The following is a 23,714-nucleotide window of genomic DNA, read 5'->3' as shown; positions in this document are numbered from 1 at the left end:
ATCAATATAAGACCAATCGGGTCTAGACGGGCCTAAATGGGCCATGCCGGGTCTAAGAATGAAACGGCTTACCAAGACCCGAGCATTTTGCATTTCGGGCTTTAATAGGCCCAGGTTCCCGTCATCCCGTTTCTTCTAAGGCCCGGCCCGATCCCAAGCCCGAGTTTTGGTTCTCTACTCTGTTTTCTTCTCTCTCCCGCTCCCACTCTCTCTCTCTCTCTCTCTCTCTCCTCTGCTTCACTTCGGTTAAACCCTGGCGTCGGCTATGGCGGCACGGAGCATGAAGTAGCTCGGTTAGACGTCTCTCCGAAACAATTACTGACTCAAGGCTTTGGTAAGCGTCAAACCCATGAGAATGTCCGAACTCTGATGGCACGGATGATTCGCTGTAGAAAATCAATCCCTCTCAAAGTATCCCACCTGATTAACATTCCCTGCTTGTTGTCCTCGTCTTGCGCCATTGCAAAACCACCTGGTTCGTTCACATGGCGACTCGGCGAGTTCTCTAGAAATTACTGTTTCTTGAGTTCTTTCAAGGGACATGAAGTTAAAATCCCCAGTTTTCCGAGATACCCTAGCTGTCAATCTTTTAGGAGCTACTGTTCTGGGATCAATAGTGGTGATGGTGCTAAATCGGGCGAGTGGACTGAAGAAATAGAGTATTTAGGATGAATCGGGCAGTGTCATATACTCCGGTAAGGGCATCCGCTCGGTGGAGCCGGGGTTGGACGATCACGTGCTTATTGGCGGCCTCAAGAAGCCGTTGCTGAATGCGTCGGCAGTCGCAAAGATTGCCGAGGTTGTGAAGAGGTGGAAATGGGGGCCCGATTTGGAGAACCAGCTGGACAAGCTCCAGTTCGTGCCGAACATGACTCACGTTGTTCAGGCGATGAAGGTCATTAAAGAGAGCAGTGCGTCATTGAGTTTGTTCCGATGGGCGAAGAGACAGCCATGGTATGTCCATGACGATGAGTGCTACATTGTTTTGTTTGACGGGTTGAATCAAATAAGGGACTTTGATGGGATTCAATCCTTGTTTGAGGAGATGATCTCCGGTACAACTGGGGCTCCTTCTTTTACAGCTTATAACAAGGTGATTCAGTATATGGCCAAAGCGGAGAAATTGGAGGTTTGCTTTTGTTGTTTCAAGAAAGTTCAGGATGCGGGTTGGCAAATTGATGCGGAAACTTATAATTGCGTTATGAGCTTGTTTTTAAACAAGGGTTTGCCTTACAAGGCATTCGAGATATACGAAAGTATGGAGGGGGCAACAAGTATGCTGAATGGATCCACCTATGAGTTGATGATACCTAGCTTGGCAAAATCAGGTCGACTGGACGCAGCCTTTAAGCTGTTTCAAGAGATGAAAGTTAGGAACTTTAAACCGAGCTATAATGTCTTTGCTTCACTTGTTGATTCAATGGGGAAAGCTGGGCGGCTCGATACCTCTATGAAAATTTACATGGAATTGCAGGGCTTTGGTATGAGGCCATCTGCAACCATGTATGTCTCTATGATTGAGTCATTTGCGAAGGCTGGCAAGTTGGATTCTGCGATTAGGCTGTGGGATGAGATGAAGAAGGCTGGATATAGGCCCAATTTTGGCTTGTACACGATGATTATTGAGTCCCATGCAAAATCAGGGAAACTTGACATTGCAATGTCTGCCTTTGCAGATATGGAGAAGGCTGGATTTTTGCCCACCCCATCTACATACTCTTGCCTCTTGGAGATGCATGCTGCATCTGGACAGGTAGATGCCGCCATGAAGCTGTACAATTCAATGATGAATGCTGGTCTGAGGCCTGGCTTAAGCACTTACACTGCCCTTTTACTTCTCCTGGCTAATAAGAAGCTCGTAGATGTGGCTGCTAAAATACTTCTTGAGATGAAAGCCATGGGGTTTTCTGTTGATGTGAGTGCTAGTGATGTCTTGATGGTCTATATCAAGGAGGGTTCTGTTGATGTTGCTTTAAGGTGGCTACAGTTCATGGGTTCATCTGGAATTAGGACAAATAATTTTATAATCAGACAGTTGTTTGAATCTTGCATGAAGAATGGCTTGTATGAGTCGGCAAAGCCTCTTCTTGAAACCTATGTGAATTCTGCTGCAAAGGTGGATCTCATACTTTACACATCGATTCTGGCCCATCTTGTGAGATGTCAAGAAGAGCAAAATGAGAGGCATTTGATGTCAATTCTTAGTGCCTCGAAGCACAAAGCACATTCTTTCATGTGCGGGCTCTTCATAGGCCCTGAACAGAGGAAACAACCTGTTTTGTCATTTGTGCGGGAGTTCTTCCAGGGTATTGATTATGAACTTGAAGAAGGTGCAGCTAGATACTTTGTTAATGTTCTTCTTAATTACCTTGTCCTTATGGGGCAGATAAATCGAGCACGGTGCGTTTGGAAAGTCGCATATGAGAATAAGCTTTTCCCTAAAGCAATTGTTTTTGATCAGCATATTGCTTGGTCGCTTGATGTGAGAAACTTGTCTGTGGGAGCTGCTCTAATAGCAGTGGTGCACACGCTTCATAGGTTTAGGAAGAGAATGTTGTATTATGGGGTCATTCCAAGAAGAATCAAGTTGGTCACAGGGCCCACTTTGAAGATTGTTGTTGCGCAGATGTTGAGCTCAGTGGAATCTCCATTTGAGGTGAGCAAAGTGGTTCTTAGAGCGCCAGGGGATTCAGTCATGGAGTGGTTTAAGAAACCGATTGTTCAACAGTTTCTGCTGAATGAGATTCCGTCAAGGGCTGACATTCTCATGCACAAGCTTAACACAATATTTCCTAGTTCAGCACCAGAGATCAGATCTCTATCGCCGCCCAAACCGCTCATGGCTAGGAAGGCATTTTGACTGTAGCAACGCTTTAGCTGTAAGTTGGTAAACAAACGTCAGTCGTGATCATGAGAAATCTCATATTCTGTTATACATGCATATTGGGTTGACAATGCGTTTTTTGCATTGGTAGCTTACCTAGCTGCTAAATTTTTGCATGCCCAGTGATGATCTTACTGAAAGTGAAAGAGCGAGGATGTGGGAGATGAATAATGAGAGAGGCGGAGGAGAGAAGAGTAGCAGGTTTTAGTTGGGTATTTGAAGTATATCCGAAGTGTGATTTATCTAAGTACTCAGTGGCTACAGTATTCGCCTCTTAAAAGCTCGTGGCTTTCACAGAAGTCTTCTGAAAATTGAATTTTGTATGTGGTTTTTCAATCAATGACTATGTATCTGAACTTCCTTTCACGGGCCAGTCTCCAGTATATCTCGTGCAACCGGCAGATCACCACTCCAATGACCATCATAAACAACACCGCCCGGTTTCTCGATTGTGAGCTGCTCTGATGTAGATCGGGTTTACGGTCCTTGTACAGCTCGATCGCCTTTCCATGTCCTAAACACTGCCCTGCGGTCCCCTGCATTAGCCATCAGCATTGTCCGGATACGAGAAATGGAGCACTTTTTAGGAGTTACTCTACGAGCAAGCAGATAGAGGGAGTGATTATGACCATAATCTTTCAATGGAACAGTTTTAGAGGCTGGCTCAGAAACCTTAGATCTGTATAGACAAATATAGTTGGCCAAGCAAATCTTACTACTAAGTTACTTAAAGAACAATTGATCCACAAAATCATACAAATTTCGGTGTAGTGTACACTCGAACCCCTACTAAAGCAATAGCATGAACATCTAAGAGCAATTGGTCCATGGTCAAAGCATAAACGCTAGAATCGTCGACTAATAAGCAATGCAGCTACAAGAACTCCTAATGCACCAACAATTTTTTTTACCGTCGTCTTATTTGAACAAATTTATGTAAGATAAGACGTGAACAATTATGGGATATTCTCTATACAAATATATATGGAGAAAAATACTTCAAGTCAATCCAACTATAGGGTGAAAATTCCAAATAAAAACTCCAAATGCCCTCATTTTCTTAAATGAGAGCTTGAAGTGGATTTTATTTGAAATAAGGGTTTGAAATGTCCTCATTGTTTCAAATAAAAGCCTGAACGAAGGGTATTTTCATCCTTTTCTTTTTTGAATTTTTCCTTTTTTTTTTCCTTTCCCTTTTTTTTTCGTTTTGCTTTTTCCTCCCCCCTTCCCCAACGACCCTCACTAGATGCCAGCGAGGGCGGCCCCCGCCTCAGTCCAAAGCTCTCATCTCTGTTATGGGAACTTCGTGAGAAGATCCACAACTGTCTATCCATGAATTCTCGTTGTTTCGAGATGCGAAAGAAGACACCACAGTTCAATGGTCAGCCGCGCAATTTGCTTCATTTTCCTCCTGTTTACTGATGATTCCTCATTCAAAAGAAATTCTTCATCTTAGGATATCTGATACCAAAAGGATGGAATGTCCTAATTTGCCTCAAAGGTGTTAATATGGATCCGGCTAATTACTCGGAACCAGAAGAGTTTGATCCTTCAAGATGGGATATAAGAGAACCATCTTGCATTGCGTCTACTAAATCTGTGGCACTATGCTTAGAAATCTTTTCACGGTCATTTGTGATGTTTCCAAATGCGCATTTTCAAACACGTTAGTGGTTCGATATTACATTTGCTCACTTTTTGCAAGCAGAATTATAGAAAGAAGGGAGGTGCTTTCATTCCATTCGGAGCAGGAAGCAGGTTTTGCCCAGGAAGCGACTTGGTCAAGCTCAAGCTCAAGCTCCAGCTCGAGATGTCCATCTTTCTACACCATCAAGAGGACGGGAGAGAGTTACGTGAATTTACTCACGAAGTTCCCATAACAGAGATCAGAGTTTGGACTGAGGCAAGGGTCGGCCTCGCCAGCATCTAGCAAGGAAAGCCCTTGCCTAACGCCTGAGGTTGGCAATGGCCAAGGGATGGGAGAGGAAAAAGATAAAAGAAAATAAAAGAAAAATAAAAAATTTAAAAAGTAAATGACGAAATGCTTCAGCTAGATCCACTTCGGGCCTTACTTATAAAAATGAGGACATTTGAGATCCTTATTTGGAATTTTTCCTAAAATGTTAGGTCCGTTAATGGACCACATATTTTACAAAACTCTCCTAATTCATCGAATTTCTTTACGTCATACACGGTATCAAATTCAAATTTCTAGTTAATATATCCATCTCCAAAATGATATTGATTTGGTTTAGCTAAATCATATAATGTTAAATATATGTATGCATTATAATCTAAAAATTTGACCATCTCATGTGCTGCCATTAAGTCTAGTTCACATCTCAAAGATCGGATGTTCCAAATTTCATAGTTAAATCTGAAAAAAAAAAAATACCTGCCAATACACAACAAAATCATCGTATCTTTCCCCATATCGTATCAAACGCGGTCTCTTCCTTTCACAACAAGTTTTCACTGACTTTTTTTTTATCTTTATTTTTAAATGTTTGGGTAATCAAAGGTTTTTGCTGACCTCGGTCTTGTAAAATCATTATATCAAGGTCTTTAATTTGCAAAAAAAAAAAAAAAAAAGAGAGAGGCTGATGGGTTGATAAGGACTGTGGGGCCTAGCAGATTTTGAGGCCTGAATAAATATTATAGTAGAAAAATTATACTTTCGGAGAACCACCATATTCGTCTTCCTAAGCAATCACATATTATAATAGATTACTTATCAGATGAGTATTACTTTTAAGCGGAAATTAATGATAATAGATGAATGATGCGATCATTAATGCGTGCAGGAAAGCGAGTGAACAGTGATGGAACAGAGGAGGAGAGAGAAAGGATATTTCAGAAGCAGCAGGGTCTATTAAGGGAAGCAAATTTTCAAATACAAAAGGAAAAGTAAAAGATTTTTTTGGAAAAAGCCAGCTGGATGACAGAAACACGTGGCTCCACGTGTCGCTTTTTGACTGGTTGGGGAGCACAGCCACGTGGCCCTCCCGGAGGACCTAATATTTTCTCTACACGAGGGACATCTATCTTTCGTATCGCGTCAACGATTCTTCCCCAAGATGAAGTCCCGCGACAAGACCTGAAGCTCTTCACATCTTCCGAATTTAAGCATAAGCAAAGCACAAAAATGCTTCCGACTTTGATCTCGACTATTTCTCTTTGATCTGGTGGTCAAGTGGCGTCCGGGCCATCTTGATTATTTTCATATTTACTTATTAATTCCAATTAGGTCGCCGCCACATTTTTTTTTTTTTTTGGGTAAGCTTAATGGATTGTTGGACATCTTTAGTAGGACAAACGAATTGGAATCAATGTCTGAAGTATTCTTGTGCTTTATTTGCTCTGCTTGAATTCAAACAAAGCGAAAGAGCTTCGAGCATTGTGTTTGGACTTTCGCGCCAGCTGTGGTGATGTTTAAGGACCTCATTTGTCCCAATTTAATCTTGTGACTTCTTTGTCAGAGTAAAAGGATCACTTCACTTAAAAGAAAAAATTGTGGGAAATTCATATGATTTTAGAGAATTGACGTAAGTTGGGGAAGCAGAAAATATGGGTCAAGGTTGAAACAAGCTGAGAAGGACGAGATGGAAATCATTCTTAAAATCTCTTTAGACAAAAATATGCACAAAATATTTAACAAATGCTAAGAAACAAAATTTTAGAAGCCGAAAATCGTGCCAAACAATTGTTTATTTATCTAAAGAATAAAAGTAATCTCGCCAAGATGTTGAGCCGTTTCCGAGAGGTCGGGTAGTGGGATTAAGAGGGGGTCGTGGCGGGCGCGCGGACTAGCTCTCTTTTGAGCCATAGCGCCGGCCGCGCAAGACCAAAAAAAAAAAAAAAAGTAATCTCGAGTAACCATCTACGCAAAGATACCATGGTCAAGTATCTATATAGAAGAACTATGTATTTTCCCCAGACCAATTATCATTTAAAAGTCTTGATAAAACTTAGTATACGATGATGTTTGTTGTCTAATATAATTGAGAAGCTAGGGAAAAGAAGAAGAAAAAAATTCATGACGAAATGCCCCATGTGCAATTTTTATCGACCAATTAAGGTAATTTTCCCGACTTCATCACACTGACTTTTCTCATACATAATCAATAATTTTAAAATTATAATATCTCATCACATGACCGGGACACGAAAGTCCAAAGCTCGTGCTATCTTGACGCGAACATGAAGATGGGCCATTAATCAACCCAATTTGCTGTTCCGATCATTGTGGGGGTGGGGGTTTTGTTGATGTTTACATGTAATTGCCATTGATCTCCCCGATTAATTATTATTGGGGTTTTTTTTAGGATTGCTTTCGAGATACTTGCTAAACACATTTAACGAGGAAATATTATTCAATGTTCTTCTAAGGACAATCGATGCGATGCGCTGAGACTTGCAATACTTTTCTATTACCTTCTTGAAGAACTTGCAATACGCTTTTCTTTTTTAAACAAAAATCTTCATATAAATGAGGGTCAAATTGATTAGACCTCGAGCTTGGCCGAGCCCCATTTTCAAGGGTCTGGTAATAGATCCAGATGTACAATCAAAGATTGATTACCCCAGCTCAAGCCCGTCTTTTGGAAGTCTTTAATAGGCTCGAGCTAGATTCAGATTAACTCGAACTGTCTATGTATCATTATTTGGACTTGAATTAAGCTTACAAAGTTTTAACTTCTGTTCCAACTAGGCTGTGCTTGTATGGGGGTTATTATGTTACTGTGGAACTTCTATTTTGCATTTCTCGGTGTTCAATATGGTAAAATAAGTTGGTCAAAGGAAAATGACTTCACTTAACAAGAAAACCAATTTCTTGACACGGAAATAGTCCCGAGGAAAGGAAGAAGAGAGAGAGAGATAGAGCAGGAATATGGTTCAGTCTCTCTGCTTTTCCTTTTCTTCGTGTGCTCAAATGAGAGACAAAGATTAATCACTCCATCAAGTTTTAAGTAGCTATCTTTTTGAGGGATTCTGTTCTGCAATATTGTCGACGTAAAATATCAAGAACATCCCAAATGTAACGGTGCTAAGAAGAAGCCCAGGTTGAAAATGGACAATCCTTGCTACCAGCAGGAACCCATCCATGCATGATCCAACGATAAAGGAAAGGCAGATGGATCCAATCAATAATGGTACCATCGATTTTTTCCTTCTCTGAAGAAGAAACCGAACGCTACTCCCTCATAGTTGCAGCATGGGTAAGAGTGTTTGAAAAAACACCTCTTCTAATGAAATTTCTTTCTTCGAAAGCAGAAGAGAGAAAATTTCATTCCATAAAACACTGTCTTGTCTCTCTCTCTCTCTCTCTCTCTCTTCCCATAAAGACTCTATTGATGGCAGAATAGAGATAGAAGAGGAATGAAAGCAACGTCATTCTCGGTACTCTCTATTTTCTTCTTTTGAAATTTAACAGAGTCTTGTGGAGCCATTCACGAAAGGGAGGGGGCGGAGTTGGATCACGGGATGGATGACACTATGACCGGGTCGTTCGGCTAATCTCATCAAATGTTTGTGTGTATGTTATTCAAGAGAAAATCTTGAATTTCAAACGTCTTGCACTTTATCCTTGTTCTGCCGCGGTATGATTTTTCCTTTTTAATCGCTACCGTTTCCGCACTACCCAAGAATTCAAATTTTAACTTACTTGGATGTAAATCATAAAATATTCAAATTTCATTCTATTTCTCTCCACTTCATAGTCAAGTCTATCATGGCGAGCCAGAGAAAATGAAGGTTTTTTTTTTTTTTTGATAACAGAATGTACAAACCTAATAAACTACAATCTAATATCCCAACTTTATCACTAAATAAAACATGAGATATTTCTTTAGGAGGCTGCAAGCAGAACGTAATATCCAATCGCCTTGTTATACCATTATTGACAAGCATATTCGCAGGTCGATTGTCTTTACAAAAAATATGACGAATTTTGAACTCATAAAGAGAGCCCATAAGTCTTCTAATATCTTTAAGTAGTGTTGGTCCTATGGTATCCGCTATACTCTCTTGATTAATAAGTCCAGTGATATCTTTGGAGTCCATCTCAATGATGAGTTTATGGAAACCATGTTCTTTTGCTATAGTAAGTCCCAACCATTGTGCCCATAATTCAGCTTGTGAAGACGAACATATTCCAAGAAACGAAGTTATTGCTTTATCAAAAACAAGGCCATCAATCCCATCACTTTCAAGTCTCTTCACTCGCCTCATTCAGCTCTAAACGACTCATTACTCCTCAAAAGTTGAACTTCAGAATATAAATTGAGCTTAATATCCTTCTACTAGAATTCACACTTGGTCTTGCGCATCCTCTCATCTACAATTCGTATTTTCTACTATCACAGATCCCACGTCTATCCTTATTATGGCCATTGGTTATGACAATGTAGCTGAATTCATCGAGAAATCAGAAGAACACAGAGTGAGGAAAGAGGAGTATAAATTGCTATGCACGCAGTTTTCAAGGTTGGAAGTTCTCTCTCTTTATTTGTGCAATCCGGTGGAGGAGGCTGCCGAGAGGGTCAATGCCGCATTCTAGGCCTACACTCGAGCGGCACTTGCAATCCAGGCCTACGCATGAGCAGCAAGTGCCGCTCGAGAATAGGCCTGGAATGCGGCAGTGACCTCCTCGCTAGCCTCCTCCACCGGACTGCACAAATAAAAAAAAGAGAGAACTTCCTCTCTTGCAAGTTGCGTACATAGCAATTTGTATTCCTCTTCCCTCATTATGTGTTCTTCTGATTTCTCGATGAACTCAGCTACGATACTATAATCGGTGGCAATAACAAGGATAGACGTGGGACTTGTGACAGTAGGAAATACGAATTGTAGATGAGAGAAGGCGCAAGATCAAGTATGAACTCCAGTAGAAGGATATTAAGCTCAATTTATAGCCGCCTTTCGAGAAGAAAAACGTACGTGCATGGAGGAGATTGAAACTCTGATGGTGACCTGGGAGCGATCCTATTGAAGAAATGAGAGAGGCGCCGTTGATGGCCAGCGAATTCCCGCAACTCAAAAGGTTTTCCTTCTTTTTTCTTCTCTTATTAATTTTTACTTAGGTACATCTGCTCCATTCTGGAGGGACTGCAGCGGAGTGGGAAGAGAAGAGAAAGAAGAAGAGAGTGGCAGGCTGAGTAGCACGTAGAGATGATTATCCAATTGTTTTTTTGAGTTCTGGTTTGTTCATTACAAATTGTGGAGCTTTAAGTAACAGGACAGTGAATGAGTCAAGCCAATGGGTATGAAACCATGCGCATTCTGTAAAAGAACGCCAGTAATTGTTCAGACTTTTATCTACCTCCTCATAGCAAAACAGCAAAGAAGATGAAGCATACCTTTTCTGATTTGACTTTTATTCAATTTCCATGTAGATAAAGTTATTATTTTCTATCTTGAACTTTCACGATAATAATAGATGGCAACATCTCTATTTATACTGCGCAATATCTTAATGAAAAGCAGCTTTCATTGTCGAATTAAGTAGACCCGATTATCAAGCGCCCTAAAATAGACCCAAATGTGTGATCAAGCTTAATTACCCAAGTTCAAGATCGATTTCTTATTCAATTTGTAATATGATAAAACCCTCGTAGTTGCAGTATAGATGTACATGAGGTAATTCCTTATTCTAATGACGGCCACATCAATATGCAACTACTCTAGCATGATATGCAGTTTCTAACTAAACATGTACCCACTAAATGACATGCAAGTAATAACACAGCACAAAATGATGACGTGAAAGATGACACGACATTGATGGCGTGGCATGATGATGTGGCATATGGCGTGGCGTGCAACATGACATGGCAAGTACGCAATCTAAACTATATGATATGCAAATTGCACGATATACTCTAATTCAAATTTTTTCTTCTTTTTCTTTTCATAATTAGAGAAAGGACAAATGTCCCCGAAAATCCATGCTTTTCTAAATGACGTTCATTGAATATCTTGAAAAGCTAATTAACCATAAGGCCACGCCACACTCACATTCTCCCATGTACACTCATATGCACGTTATCGTGCCTTCATCTACTGAACATGCACATATCCTCATTCCTCACCATGCAATGCAACACATTTACTGCGCACGCACATTTGCTCACTTCGTGCATGCCCACTCGTCAGGCACACCGAAGCCACATTCATTCTTCCCTCGCGCACGCACACACGAACATATTCACGCAGCCATTCGATGCTCCCAGCACATACACCGCATGCTACAACGAACATACTCACAGTGAGGGGCAGGCGGGGCGGTAGCGCCTGGCTGGGCAGCGGAGATTGAACGGCAAGATTAGCCTGGGAATGTTGGCCGATGGTGGTGTGGTTCATGGCGAGGCTCACCGGAGATGAGGTGCTCGGCTAAAGGACTCTCAGTGGTCTCGGGCTGGCCTCGCAAGTCCTGCAAGACAAATTAGGGACAAGTCACCGTAGCAGTGATTGGTCGGGCCAAAGGCGACCGCAAGGACAGCAGCCGGTGCAGGGCTCGGACAGCAGCAGGAAGGCAAGAGGACCGTCGTCGGTGAAAGGCCGCAGCCTGCTGGACGGAGTAGTGGTTGGAGGACTCCTCGGCGCAGGGAGGCGGATCAGCTCGACGTCGGCCTCGGTTGGCTTTGCGGCAATGGTTGGAGCAGGGACGGACTCGGCTGGAACAAGGGTGGTTCGTAGGGCTTGGTCTTTGCTGCGGTGCAGAGAAACAACAACGGGTCGTCAGGAAAGCGGCAAAGACGTCTGGGTAGGTACGGCGGCTGCTTGCCGGTCGTCGGAGCTCCAGCAGGGAGGAGCAGGTCGCATCGTCTCCTCTCGAATGTCTCGGCTGGAAGCAACCTTGTGACGGTGATGGCGCAACGACCAGCAAAGGAGATGACTCGGCGACTGGCTGTTCGTCGTCAAAGCAGCGAGGGCATGGTGGTCTGAGCTACGTGGCTGGCGCAGCACCGGTGAAGGTCACGGGCAGTGGTGCACAGCTCGGCCGGATGGTGAGAGGGTGACGATGGAAAAACAAGTTGAGAGAGAGAGAGAGAGAGAGGAGCTTCAATGCTCGTTCTTGTTTTCAAGAGACAGAAACAAAAAGGCACTTGGGGGATTGTCCATCTACTGTTGCGATTGTCTCCACAAAGACACTTGGGGGACTCTCCATCTACTATTGTTGGTCATTTGCTGCTGGCTCCTCTGGAGATGCCTCCTGGTTGTTATATCTTCCAGTTGTGTTCTTTCCTTTTTGGTTGGTTACTATTCTAGTTTGACCGCTTGTTTGGCTTTCTATTCCTCTGCTAGCTTGTTAGCCTATTGGGCTCTTCCCCTTCTCTTGGTGTATTTTGCGACCGGTTCACCGTTGAACTCTCCTTGGCACCCTATGTGCCATGTTGAGTTCATGGCTTTTGTGCCCGGTATTCTTGTATCTAGCTTTTGAAAGATCAATACATACTTACCTTACCAAAAACAAAAAAAAAACAAAAAAAAACAAAAAGGCATAAATGAAGGGGAAGAAAAAGGTGGGGACTGATGAAGCATTTAATAGAAGCAAGTTGAGAGAGAAAAAGAGGGGAGCTTCAATTGCCTGTTCTTGTCTCAGACTGGTCCGTTAAGATGTTGCGAATAACCCGAGGTTAGGGATAAAGATTTCAGCCCTAATTCCTTAAAAATCCCCAATTTTAGTTCCAGTATCAAATGTACCCCAAACTTCTTTTTTATCTCAGAAAAAATCCTCGACTTTATGTCCAATCTTAAATCTACCCTGAACTTTTTTTTTTGGTCTCAAAAAAAGCCCTAACTTTCTGTCTAGTCTCAAATTTGTCCCGAACTTTTTTTTTGTCTAAAAAAAAACTTAAACTTTAAGTTTAGTCGCAAATTTCTCCTGAACATTTTTTTTCTAAGATCACCAATTTTTACTCTAATCTCAAATATACCCCCATTAGCCTTTTGTCCAAAAATCAACTTTAGTCATCCTTAATTTTAATATCTAAGTGCGGTTTCATTTTGGAGAATTTCAACGATTTTATTTTGGGTGATTTGTTATTCACGTAAAAATGCCACGTTGGTTGTACATATCGCTTCATTATTTTGCCGATGTGAATTTTTTATCGATGTGGAAATGTCACATTAAGTTGGGACTAAATCACGGAGTAAATTTCAGAATAAATCAAAATTTTGTTAATTTTTTTAGACAAATCAGGGCGGATCCGGGACTAGACCTAAAGTTCGAGTTTTGGGGAGGTTCAAAAGCTCTATATGTACTTGCCATTGATCTCTCCGATTAATTATGACTGGGGTTTTTTTTTTAGGAGTGCTTTCGAGACACTTGCTAAACACATTTAATGAGGAAATATTATTCGATGTTCTTCTAAGGATAATCGATGCGCTGAGACTTGCAATACTTTTCTATTACCTTCTTGAAGAACTTGGAATACGCTTTTTGTTTTTTTATAACAAAAATCTTCATATAAATTCTTCTTCTTATTGGGGTTTTGGTTCTCTTTTGCCTTAGTAGATGAGAGAGATGTTGGAGGGGCTCTTAAAGGTGGAGTACTTCAAGTGACCCAAATGTAGAAGTTGGAGTTGTGGTGGTATTAAAGATGGATTGGCACTCAGGACCCTTCTTCAACCATAATGCAGTCTGCCCTCATTTAATAACCCCATAAAAGCCTTCAACTCTCTCCTGGCCCTTTTGGCCTGGCTGAAGTGGGAGGTTATTCATTGGCTTCGAACGGAGGTTGATCAAGGATTCAAGTTCATATCAAGGATTGCGACCAGTAAATAACTCGAATCTGTCCCAATCTCGAGTAATCTGGCCCCTACTCCCAGTGAAAACATTTGTGCGAGAGGTTTCACATGACTTGGTCCCGATCTGTGGTCGGATTTTTGGGAATTGAGATACAAATCTGCACCCTACTCCAAGTTATATTTGTGATAATTTTGAGTAGATAGGTATGTTTCAATTCAACCATACAATAGTAGAATTGCCTAGATAAGCTAGTGTTCGTTAGAGGTAGAATTTAGTTATATAATTAGGCGGGTATGGGTTGTAGGTTACCACTAGCTGAGTACCAAGTATTAACATGTCCTCCAAAAGCACACTTGTTCCCAATGTCCTGTAAAAGAAGGCGAGTACCACCATTGTTAATCATTCTCCAAAGTTTCTCTCTCGCATCACGTATTAGCCACACCAAGCTCGACTTAGGGATTTCTTTAGCAGGCTCCAGCTCATATGGAGGAAATTATTTTACTGCACTATTTCTCGGTGCTTGATGTGGAAAAATAAAATTGGTCAAAGGAAAATGGCTTTTTTTTTTTTTTTTTGGTCAGAAAAAGGAAAATGACTTCACTTGATCGAAAATACGGTAAAGGTTTGGAAATGGAGGTAGTTGGAGCGTGGCAGAGAGAGAGACGGACGCAGGTAATGCAATTTAAGAGAGAGGAAGAAGAAGAAGAAGGAATCCACTTGCCCCCTGTGAATGGGGGCTCATAACAAAAAACCGAAAAATAAAACTCAAATTTGAAAACGCTCGAAATTTTCAGCTCTGAGCTCAGAACAAGTCTAGCATGGCGAGCTGGAGCACTCACTCTCTGGCTTGAAAAAAATAAGAGTAAAGTGTATTGAAAGTTCTAAAAATTGTTACAAAAGTGTATTTTCCTTTTGAATCAATACAAACATGTAATTGAGTCCTAAAATTTTCAAAAAGTGTAATTAAGTCCTAAATGTTGTCGCGAATGTGCATTATTTGAGTCTAAAATTTTCAAAAAATACAATCAAGCCTTAAAACTTGTCCAATCACATTTTAGGATTCGAATGCACTTTCTTGATAGGTTTTAGGACTTCAATGTATTTTCTAAAATTTTTAGAACTTAATTGAACTTTTTGAAAGTTTTATGATTCATTTATACTTTCCTGACAAGTTTTAGGACTTTGACAAGATTTATTCCAAACAATGAAAAGAAAAAGGAGGCAAGGGACAAGAATATTATATTGTTGAGATTGAAGCAATCATATTGTACATCGCTTCTCAATTCAAGGGGCTTTTATTTTTATGTATTATATCAATATAAGGCATCAAATTCATGAACTCTGCTCATTTTAGACCTTGTTTGTTTTTTTTTATTAGGGTTAGTAAAACGAAAACGAAAACTCAATACTTGTACATGCATGATAAATTTATCTCAAACTAATTTAAATTTAAAACTGATATACCTGTAACAAATTTACCCTATGTTAATTTTGGTTAAATTTTATCTTCAAATTGCTGAATTGATGACATGCAGTAGTTGATGAGTACACAAATTTGGGGTTTTTTCCGTTCGTTTGTCAAATGTGTACCCGTTTAGAATTTTTAATTCTATCATCCTAATTTAACAAAAACTAACATATGGTAAATTTATAACACGTGTATCGGTTTGGGGTTTTCCGTGGTTGAAAAATTAGTTTGGAATAAATTTATCGTAGTTTGTATCAATTTTGGATTTTTTGTGGTCAAAAAAATAATTTAATATAAATTTGTCACATATGTTCCAGTTTGAGGTTTTTCGTGATATTAGTCCTTTTTATTATACCTATGAATGTGATTAACTTGCAAATCTATTAAAAAACCTCAAAGTGGGTCTCCATTAAATGAGTAGTTTTTGTCTTATAGGACCAAAAATATATTTTGGGCTCATTTTTAGTTTGTAAGGGTCTGCATGACAATAATTTTGGTTATCCGATTCTGTTTCTCGAAATAGAAAAAGATGAGAACCCTGTTTGGTGATGTAAATGATTCGATTCTCGATTCTGTTCCCGCAATTAGTTTTAGAGAACCAAAATCAGTTTTAGAGCAAAAACAAGAACAAAAAAAAAGTTGGTTCTGGAAAAAAGAATCACTTTTGAGAATCACAAAACAGAATGAAGTCACTTTTTCCTCAACCTAAAATAGAACAACGAGTTCTTTTTTATATTAAAAAAAGATAATAAAAATAAAATAAAATAAAATAAAAAATTCGAAAAATTGGAAATATCTTAAAAAAATCACAAAAAATTTAGAATATCCCTAAAAATAGAAGAAGCTTAGACTAGTTTGACCTCATTTTCATAAATTTGGGCTTAAATTTTCTAGATTTCATAGATTTTGTTCTTTTTCGGAAAAATCATAAGCACCTTTGAAATTAAACCCGCACCACATTTTTCTAAGCCCTTAGGACTTTGTTAGGGTTTTATGATGCGTTTCATCAATGCCATGGTTCTTTGATTTTGCACTTGATTTCACCGATTGTGATTTGCGTAGGTTTATGTACTTTAGACTTAGTCTAGTTTTAGAAAATTCTAAAAAAACAAAACAAAATAACCAGTGTGAACACTTAGCAAGCTCTCGAGTTTTAGATGATTTAAGACTAAGATTTGATTTTCTTGAACCATAAGTGCACACCCAATGCAGGATAGTACAGTGCATTTTCCTTGCAAAAATGAGGGTGTCACTCGTATTAGTTATCTGCTCGCTCAAAAGAGTTGGATGAAACCTCACAATAAATGGCGAAAATGACTTGTGATGATTCTTGATATTTATTTTTACATTTCAATATGCAATATATTATATAAGAGAATCAATAATTTTCAATTAATTCAAAATGTAGGATGAAATTTCGCAAAGTAACTACGTAATTATTTGACTTAAATGACAAAAATTGGGAAGAAAAATTGTTTCCTGGAATAGAAATTATGTGCATTTACCAAACATATTTCTATTCCAAGAACAAAAATTTTATGCAGATACCAAACACGTTCTGATTCTCTAAAACTTATATAGGGAACAGAATCGAAAAAAGTCATTTTAATAAAAATTACTTTTCTGAATCGAAATGGTTGCCATGCGGTCCCTAAATTACTCAAAAATTGATCTCTTGAAAAATGGACTTGACAGCAGCAATTAATGGAGTTCGCTAGTGAAAAAACTTATTGCACTCTAAACACGACCGAAGCAAAAGGTTCAACTTCATGATTAGATCATTCACCGAAACTTGTGTCTTATGTCTTTCCTAGCTCAAAAGATTGATGAGCTATTCCGCGATACGGCATAGATTTGTTTCATCCACGACGGATGGGGTTTTTTTCATCGTAAGAGAAAAAAGATTATTGCTCGATGGAAAATTCAAGCTGGCTTATTTTGTTTATCGTCTCTATTCTTTGTTGTCCTCAGAAAAAGCACTCGTCCTTTGATGTCGACTGCAAAATTTTGTCGTAAGAAATCTATCTTAGGAAATCATGTTTTCCATTAATTTCCATCAACAAAACTGCTTTACTAGCTATATATGGAAGGAAACTACCAAACTGGACGTATTTTCCAGGTGCCTATAGAATGTAAAACAAAGAAAAAGAAACCAACCCAATTAGTTGGGTATATCCAACGGCCAAAAAGCCATCAAAGTCCACTATAATAAAAAAAACATGATTAGAAGAACATCAACAAGAACAAGCCCCGTGGCTTGAAACTTTGTGACGGCGTCACCCAATGGTGCAACTCATACAGGTCCAACTCTATTCCAATTTAGACTCGAGATTGATTACTTTTATGCTGAAATAGAAGATTGAGGAATATTGCCTAAACTAATGTACCGGATAAGTCGAGAGAAGAAAAATGAGGAGTTAAAAAAAAAAGTGAGGTGTTAAATAGATGGCCTTGATCATTCGAGTCTACTACAACAACCTAAATATCACTTGAAGCAAAATCACTCCCGGCCATTTTCACTTTATCATAACAAAATTTCACTCATAGCCTCGCCTTCTGGCTGGCGAAGGAGAAATATATAGAGATGTAAGCCACTCATTTTACACCTATGTTGTTAATAATTTCGAATATGTCTCAAGTCATAACTACTCGCGAGCGACCGTATTCATTACTTTGTAAACATCAACTTAAATAAAGTCATTCGAGCCTACCACATCAACCTAAATATTGCTTGAAGTCAAAATCACTCTTGGCTATTTTCACTTTATCACAAAAAAATTTCACTCATAGCCCCGCCTTCTGGCTGGCGAAGGAGAAGTACCCGGAGATGTGAGCCTCTCATTTTAGACCTCTGTTGTTAATATTTTCGAATATGTCTCAAGTTATAATTACTCGCGACTGTATTCATCACGTTATAGACATACCCGAGTCCGAACAAGCTCGAGCGGTGCCGATGTGGCATTTGCACGACCCAAAACTGTTCCCCCCAATACATTACAAGCACGTCGCTAATTCCATTTTCATTTCAATTTGTGCTCTAATAACATGGAAAGAGAAAAGAAGACAAAAATTAGATTAGAGATAATCGGGTGTAATTGAGTTAATTTTTTTTTTTTGGTCAAATGAGAGTCAAATTGATTAGACCTCGAGGTCGACTGAGCCCGATTTTAAAGGGTCCGGTAATAGACCCAGGTGTGCAATCAAAGCTTGATTACCCCAGCTCAAGCTCGTCTTTTGGAAATCTTTAATAGGCTCGAGTTAGATTCAGATCAACTCGAATAGTCTATATATCATTGTTTGGACTTGAATTAAGCTTACAAAGTTTTAATTCTGATCCAACTAGGCTAGGTTTGTATGGGGAATATTAGGCTTAAGTACACTATAAGTGTCAAAACTTATGTACGGTGCTTACTTTAGTGCTAAAACTTTCAAAACGATTACTTAAATGCCAAATTTTTCAAAAAACATTCACTTCAGTGCCAAAACTTTCAAAACAATCATTTAAATGTTGATTTTTTTTTAAAAAATATCACTTAAATGCCAATCTTTTCTAAAAACATTCACTTTAGTGCTAACTCCAGCGTGCCACGTCAGTTTAAAAATTAATAAAAAAATTTAGGCCACATTAGATTTTCGGCGAGTCACGTTAGCTTAAATCAGAGTTGGCACCGAAGTGATTGTTAAAAAATAATTGACACTTAAGTGATCGTTTTAAAATTTTTGGCACTAAAATGAGCGCCATACATAAGTTTTGGCACTTGTAATGTACTTTAGCCGGGATATTATGTTACTTTGAAAATTTTATTTTGCATTTCTAGGTGTTCGATATGGAAAAATAAGTTGGTCAAAGGAAAATGACTTCACTTAACAAGAAAACCAAATGAAAGATAAGATTAATCCCTCCATCACGTGATTTCCAAGGATAATGACACCACAAATGTCATAATTTTCGTACGGCACTCACTTGAGTGTCATAATTTTTTTTGAATCACTTGAGTACCGTAACTTATATACGACACTTACTTAAGTGCCATAACTTTTTTCCGATCACTTAAGTGTCACATATAAGTTTTTAAAAATGTTCATCACAAATGCTATGCCATGTCGGATTTTCATCACTTGAGCGTACATTTTAAAAGTAAAATCGGCATTTAAGTGGTCAATTGAAAGTTGTGGCATTCAAATGAATATTTTTTAGAAGATATGACACTTAAGTGGTCAGGGAAAAAAAATTATGACATTTATGCTATACTTATCCCTGATTTTCAATTTTTAAGTACATATCTTTCTGATGGATCATGTTCTGCAATATTGTCAACGTAAAATATCAAGAATATCCCAAATGTAATGGTGCTAAGAAAAAGCCCAGGATGAAAATAGAAAATCCTTGCTACCAGCCGGATTCCATCCATGGATGATACATCAATAAGGAAAGGAAAATGGATCCACTCTATAATGGTACCATCAACTGGACGCTCCTCTCTCCATTTTATAGCGCATTTTGCTTCCCCTTGTTACCTTTTGAAAATAGGATTAATGCCACGAAAAATTCTAAATTAGTATACCTATGATAAATTTACTCTAAACTATTTTTGACTAAAAAAAGATCCCGAACTGGTACACTTATGATAAATTTACTCAAAACTGATACACCTATAACAAATTTATCCTCTGTTAGTTTTCGTTAAATTTAAGTGTCAAATTTCTAATTTCGTGATACGTGGCAATTGACGAGTATATCATTTTGGGGTTTTTACTCTTTATTTGTCAAAGGTTTATTAATTTGAGATTTTTCATGATATTAACTTAATTTAACGAAGGGCAAATTTATCACCGGTGTACTAGTTTGGGGTATTTCTTAGTCAAAAGAATTAGTTTAGGATAAATTTATCACAAATATACCAGTTTATGATTTTTGATGGTCAAAAAGATAGTTTGAGATAAATTTATCACATACGTATCAGTTTGAGATTTTTCGTGATAAAAAAAATACATTGGGGTATATTTATCACATGTGTACAAGTTTAAGTTTTTTTATGGTATTAACCCTTGAAAATAATATCACCCGAGTACACGACAAAGCATGAATCAAGGAACAAATCCGTGCCAAAAATATAAGGTGCAAAATCGATTTCTTAATCAATTTCTAATATGATAAATCCCTCGTAGTTGCAGTATAGTAGTTGCAGCATAGGTAAAAGTGCTCTCTAATGCTCTTTTCCTTTTTTATTTTTTGCAACTTTTTTTTTTCATCTCTTAATCTTATGATCTCTTAATCTTCTGATCCGTTTGCAGGAAGAATTTATTAGCTTCGACGACTCCGAATCTGACTAACACTCTGGCTCCAACTCAGGCTCTAGTTCCACCTGGGAGCCAACATTTGCGACTCAGGAGACAAGGGTGAGAATTATGAACTTCTCTATTTCCTCCATACTGTGTACCGTCTCCAACCGGCTGATAGACTGCGCTGAGAAACACACAAATAAAGGTAAAAAAAAAAGGAAAATCAAACCAAACAAAACGAAAAAGAAGAATAATAAACGGCTACCTTCATCGACTAAGGCGAAATTATGTTCCACCTTCCCCTTGTGGCGCTCATTAGCCACTGTCAAGAAATTCACGATACTATTATTGTCGGCCATAAGGGTGTCTTTTATTTGTTGAAGACAGGAAGGTGCAGAGTGAATTTCAGTGGAAGGAGCATAGCTCAATATATAGTCGTCTTGGATGGCTTTCTCGCCGTTGGATACGCCCCAACTGATCAGGGCCATCCATAACTTTGATTTGCCTCGATGGCCATGGAGATGATGTCTAGAAAGCCTCATTGATGGTGTTGCAGGTGTCTCTGCAAGGCAAAAAACACCTCTTTTGATGAAATTTCCGTCTTGGAAAGCATCGAAAGCAGAAGAGAGAAATTTCTTTCCGTAAAACACTCTCTTGTTTCTCTCTTCCCCATAAAGACTACTGATGGCAGAATAGAGATACAAGTAGGAATGAAAGCAACGTCATTCTCGGTACTCTTTTTTTCTTTTTTTGAGATTCAACAGAGTTTTGTAAAATCATTCACAAAAGGGACAGGGGAAGGAGTTGGATCACGGGATCGACGACACTACTATTACCGAGGATCGAGCCAGCCTATACTATGATTTTTCTTCTTCTGCTTTTCATTTTTCATGCTGAAAAATATACGCGAGAAAAAAGAGAAAGGGATGCACGTTGCACGACAAAACGGAGTAGCTACGGCGTGTCATTTCAGCCTATCGTCGATTGAAATTAGGGGTGTGCAACTGGATCGGATCACCCGAAAAATAGGTCCGAAAATCGATTTCCATTCAAGCCCGTCCAGGAACCGATTCTAAATTTTGAGAACTGTTGGAAGTGGGCCGGTTCTCAATTCCAAGTATCTTGGAATCGAGCCGGTTTTTAAATCGATTTTTAATAATTGTTAAAAAAAAAACCCTTATCTTGCTCATCTCATCTCATCTGTTTTTGGTGGATTGTCATTTTTATTACTCTTACAAGGGATTATTGCTTTTGGTGGATACCGATTTTTATTATTTATTTTTGCTTTGAATCGTTTCATTGCTATACATGTTATTTTCCTGAAAAAATGAAATAAAAAGAAAAACAGGTTCTCGGATAGACCTTGAAACCGGAATGAAAAAGCATGGTAGGTTTCAAAACAGTCCCAAGACAAACAGGGTTGGTTCCAATAAATTTGGAATCGGTTATAACAGATTGATTTCGTGGTCTAAGTTCGAAACTTACTCACAGAGCGCATGCTCACCCCTAATCGAGACCGGTTGTCTCTTGATCATCGGCGTTGGAAACGGAATTTATTGTACTTTTCACCTTCCTCGTTGTTTGCTTCCAAACCACTAAAACAAGACCACCCAAAGTAAAAACATCTAGTGCTTTATCATTGTTCCGACGTTTCTTTCTTTTTAATCGTTACAAATGCATTCGAAATTTTATCCATTTCCACACTACTCGAGAATTCAATTTTCAACTAACTTGAATGTATCTCATCAAATATTCAAATTTTAGTCTATTGCTCTCCACTTCATAGTCAGGACTATACCATGGCGAGCTAGAGAAATGAAGTTATTGCTTTATCAGAAACAAGGCCATCAATCCCATCAATTTCAAGTCTCTTCGCCCATCTCATTTGGCTCTGGACGTCTCGTTGCTCCTCAAAAATTGAACTGAGTGACTATTTCTGGGACTCAGAGTAGAATGCCATGACCCGAACTTGGAAACCTGCATAAAGTTCGTGAAAAATCAACTTTTCTACTTGCCATGTGAAAGAAAAGAAAGAAATAGAACAGTAACATACCGAATGAACGGCCGTAATCAGTTAGGCATATCCAACGGCCAAAAAGCCGTTCAACTTCATTATATTAAGCTTAAGCCTCCGAAACCCTTTTATGGTCAGCCCTCGCGAATTGGAACGGCCCATCGGAAGCTATGGCCTATGGCAAAAAATCAGAAAAAAAAGAAGATGAGAAGATCAAATGATCGACCGGGTCACTTAGTCATATCCAAAGGCCAAAAATCCATCAGAGCCCACAATATTAAAACCACTTTGCCTGTTCTAGTTTCGTCAGTGTGCATGGACAAGAAGGCTTGCAACTGCAAGCAGCACCACCATCAGATATTCGATTTCCTCCATACTGTGTACGGTCATCTTCTTCACAAAAAGAAGACCGTACATGCATGGGGGAGATCGAAACTCTGATGGTGTCATGGGGGCGCTCCTGATGAAGGAACCAGAGAGGCACCGCAGATGGCCAGCGGTTTCCAGCAACGCGAAGGGTTTTCCGTCTTGTTTCTTCTGTTATTTAATTTTTACTCTATGTGCAGGTAAATCTGCTCCATTCCGGAGTGACTGCAGCGGAGTGGAAAGAGAAGAGAAAGGAGAGAAGAGCAGCAGGTTGAGTAGCACGTCTAGATGTTTATCCACAATTGCTTTGTTAGTTCTGGTTTGTCCATTGCAAATTTGGAGATTTAAGCAACAGAACAGTGGAATGAGTCAAGCCGCTGGCTATGAAAATATGCAACAGTCAATGACCGAGGAATAATCATTGAGAAGTTTCCCCAGCGTCGAACCTAAGAGACTTCACGTGAAGTAATTTCATGTCCATCTCTTGAGAGGGCAGTTTCCCACTTTACCCAAGTTCTGTGTAAAAGCACGCCTGTTCTCAATGTCTTGTAAAAGAGATGGGAGTTTAGGTGCACACACATCTCCAATTTTCTGTAAAAAGCAAGCGGTCCATGTTCCCAATGTCCTGTAAACTGTAAAGGAGAAGAGATCCTGTAGAAGAACGCCAGTAATCGGAAATCGCCAAAGCTAATAAGAAGTTGGGGGCGCAGCAAAACTGGTGGGGCTGGTTGTCTGACGCTGAGCGCCATTGCATTGCAGTTGATGAGGCTTCTTGAAGTTTCAAAATTGGGAGAGTTGCATCGTCCATACCATTCTTTGGATTTTGTGTTTATAGCACTTGGATTTATTCCCAAATGGTGTCTTCTTTACGCATTGTTTACGTGTGTTAGCACATTTCACAAGAGATATTAGATCATGTGAGCCTTACGTGAACCCCACCTAATAT

General features: G+C 39.2%; 1 protein-coding gene across 1 annotated transcript; it reads left to right on the top strand.

Annotated features, from left to right (window-relative positions):
* The first annotated feature begins 240 nt into the window (after nt 1-240).
* On the top strand, nt 241-3,221 carry LOC115747445 (pentatricopeptide repeat-containing protein At1g79490, mitochondrial). Its single transcript, XM_030683626.2, is given in 3 exon segments — nt 241-666; nt 668-2,879; nt 3,008-3,221. Coding segments are annotated over 2 exon segments (2,490 nt in total). The 5' UTR covers nt 241-369; the 3' UTR covers nt 2,861-2,879; nt 3,008-3,221.
* The last annotated feature ends 20,493 nt before the right edge of the window (nt 3,222-23,714 follow it).

The sequence above is a fragment of the Rhodamnia argentea genome, chromosome 5 (assembly GCF_020921035.1).
Source record: "Rhodamnia argentea isolate NSW1041297 chromosome 5, ASM2092103v1, whole genome shotgun sequence".
NCBI classification, from domain to species: Eukaryota; Viridiplantae; Streptophyta; class Magnoliopsida; order Myrtales; family Myrtaceae; genus Rhodamnia; species Rhodamnia argentea.
Note: the sequence above shows the minus strand (reverse complement) of the source record. Positions and strands in the feature narration are given on the sequence as shown.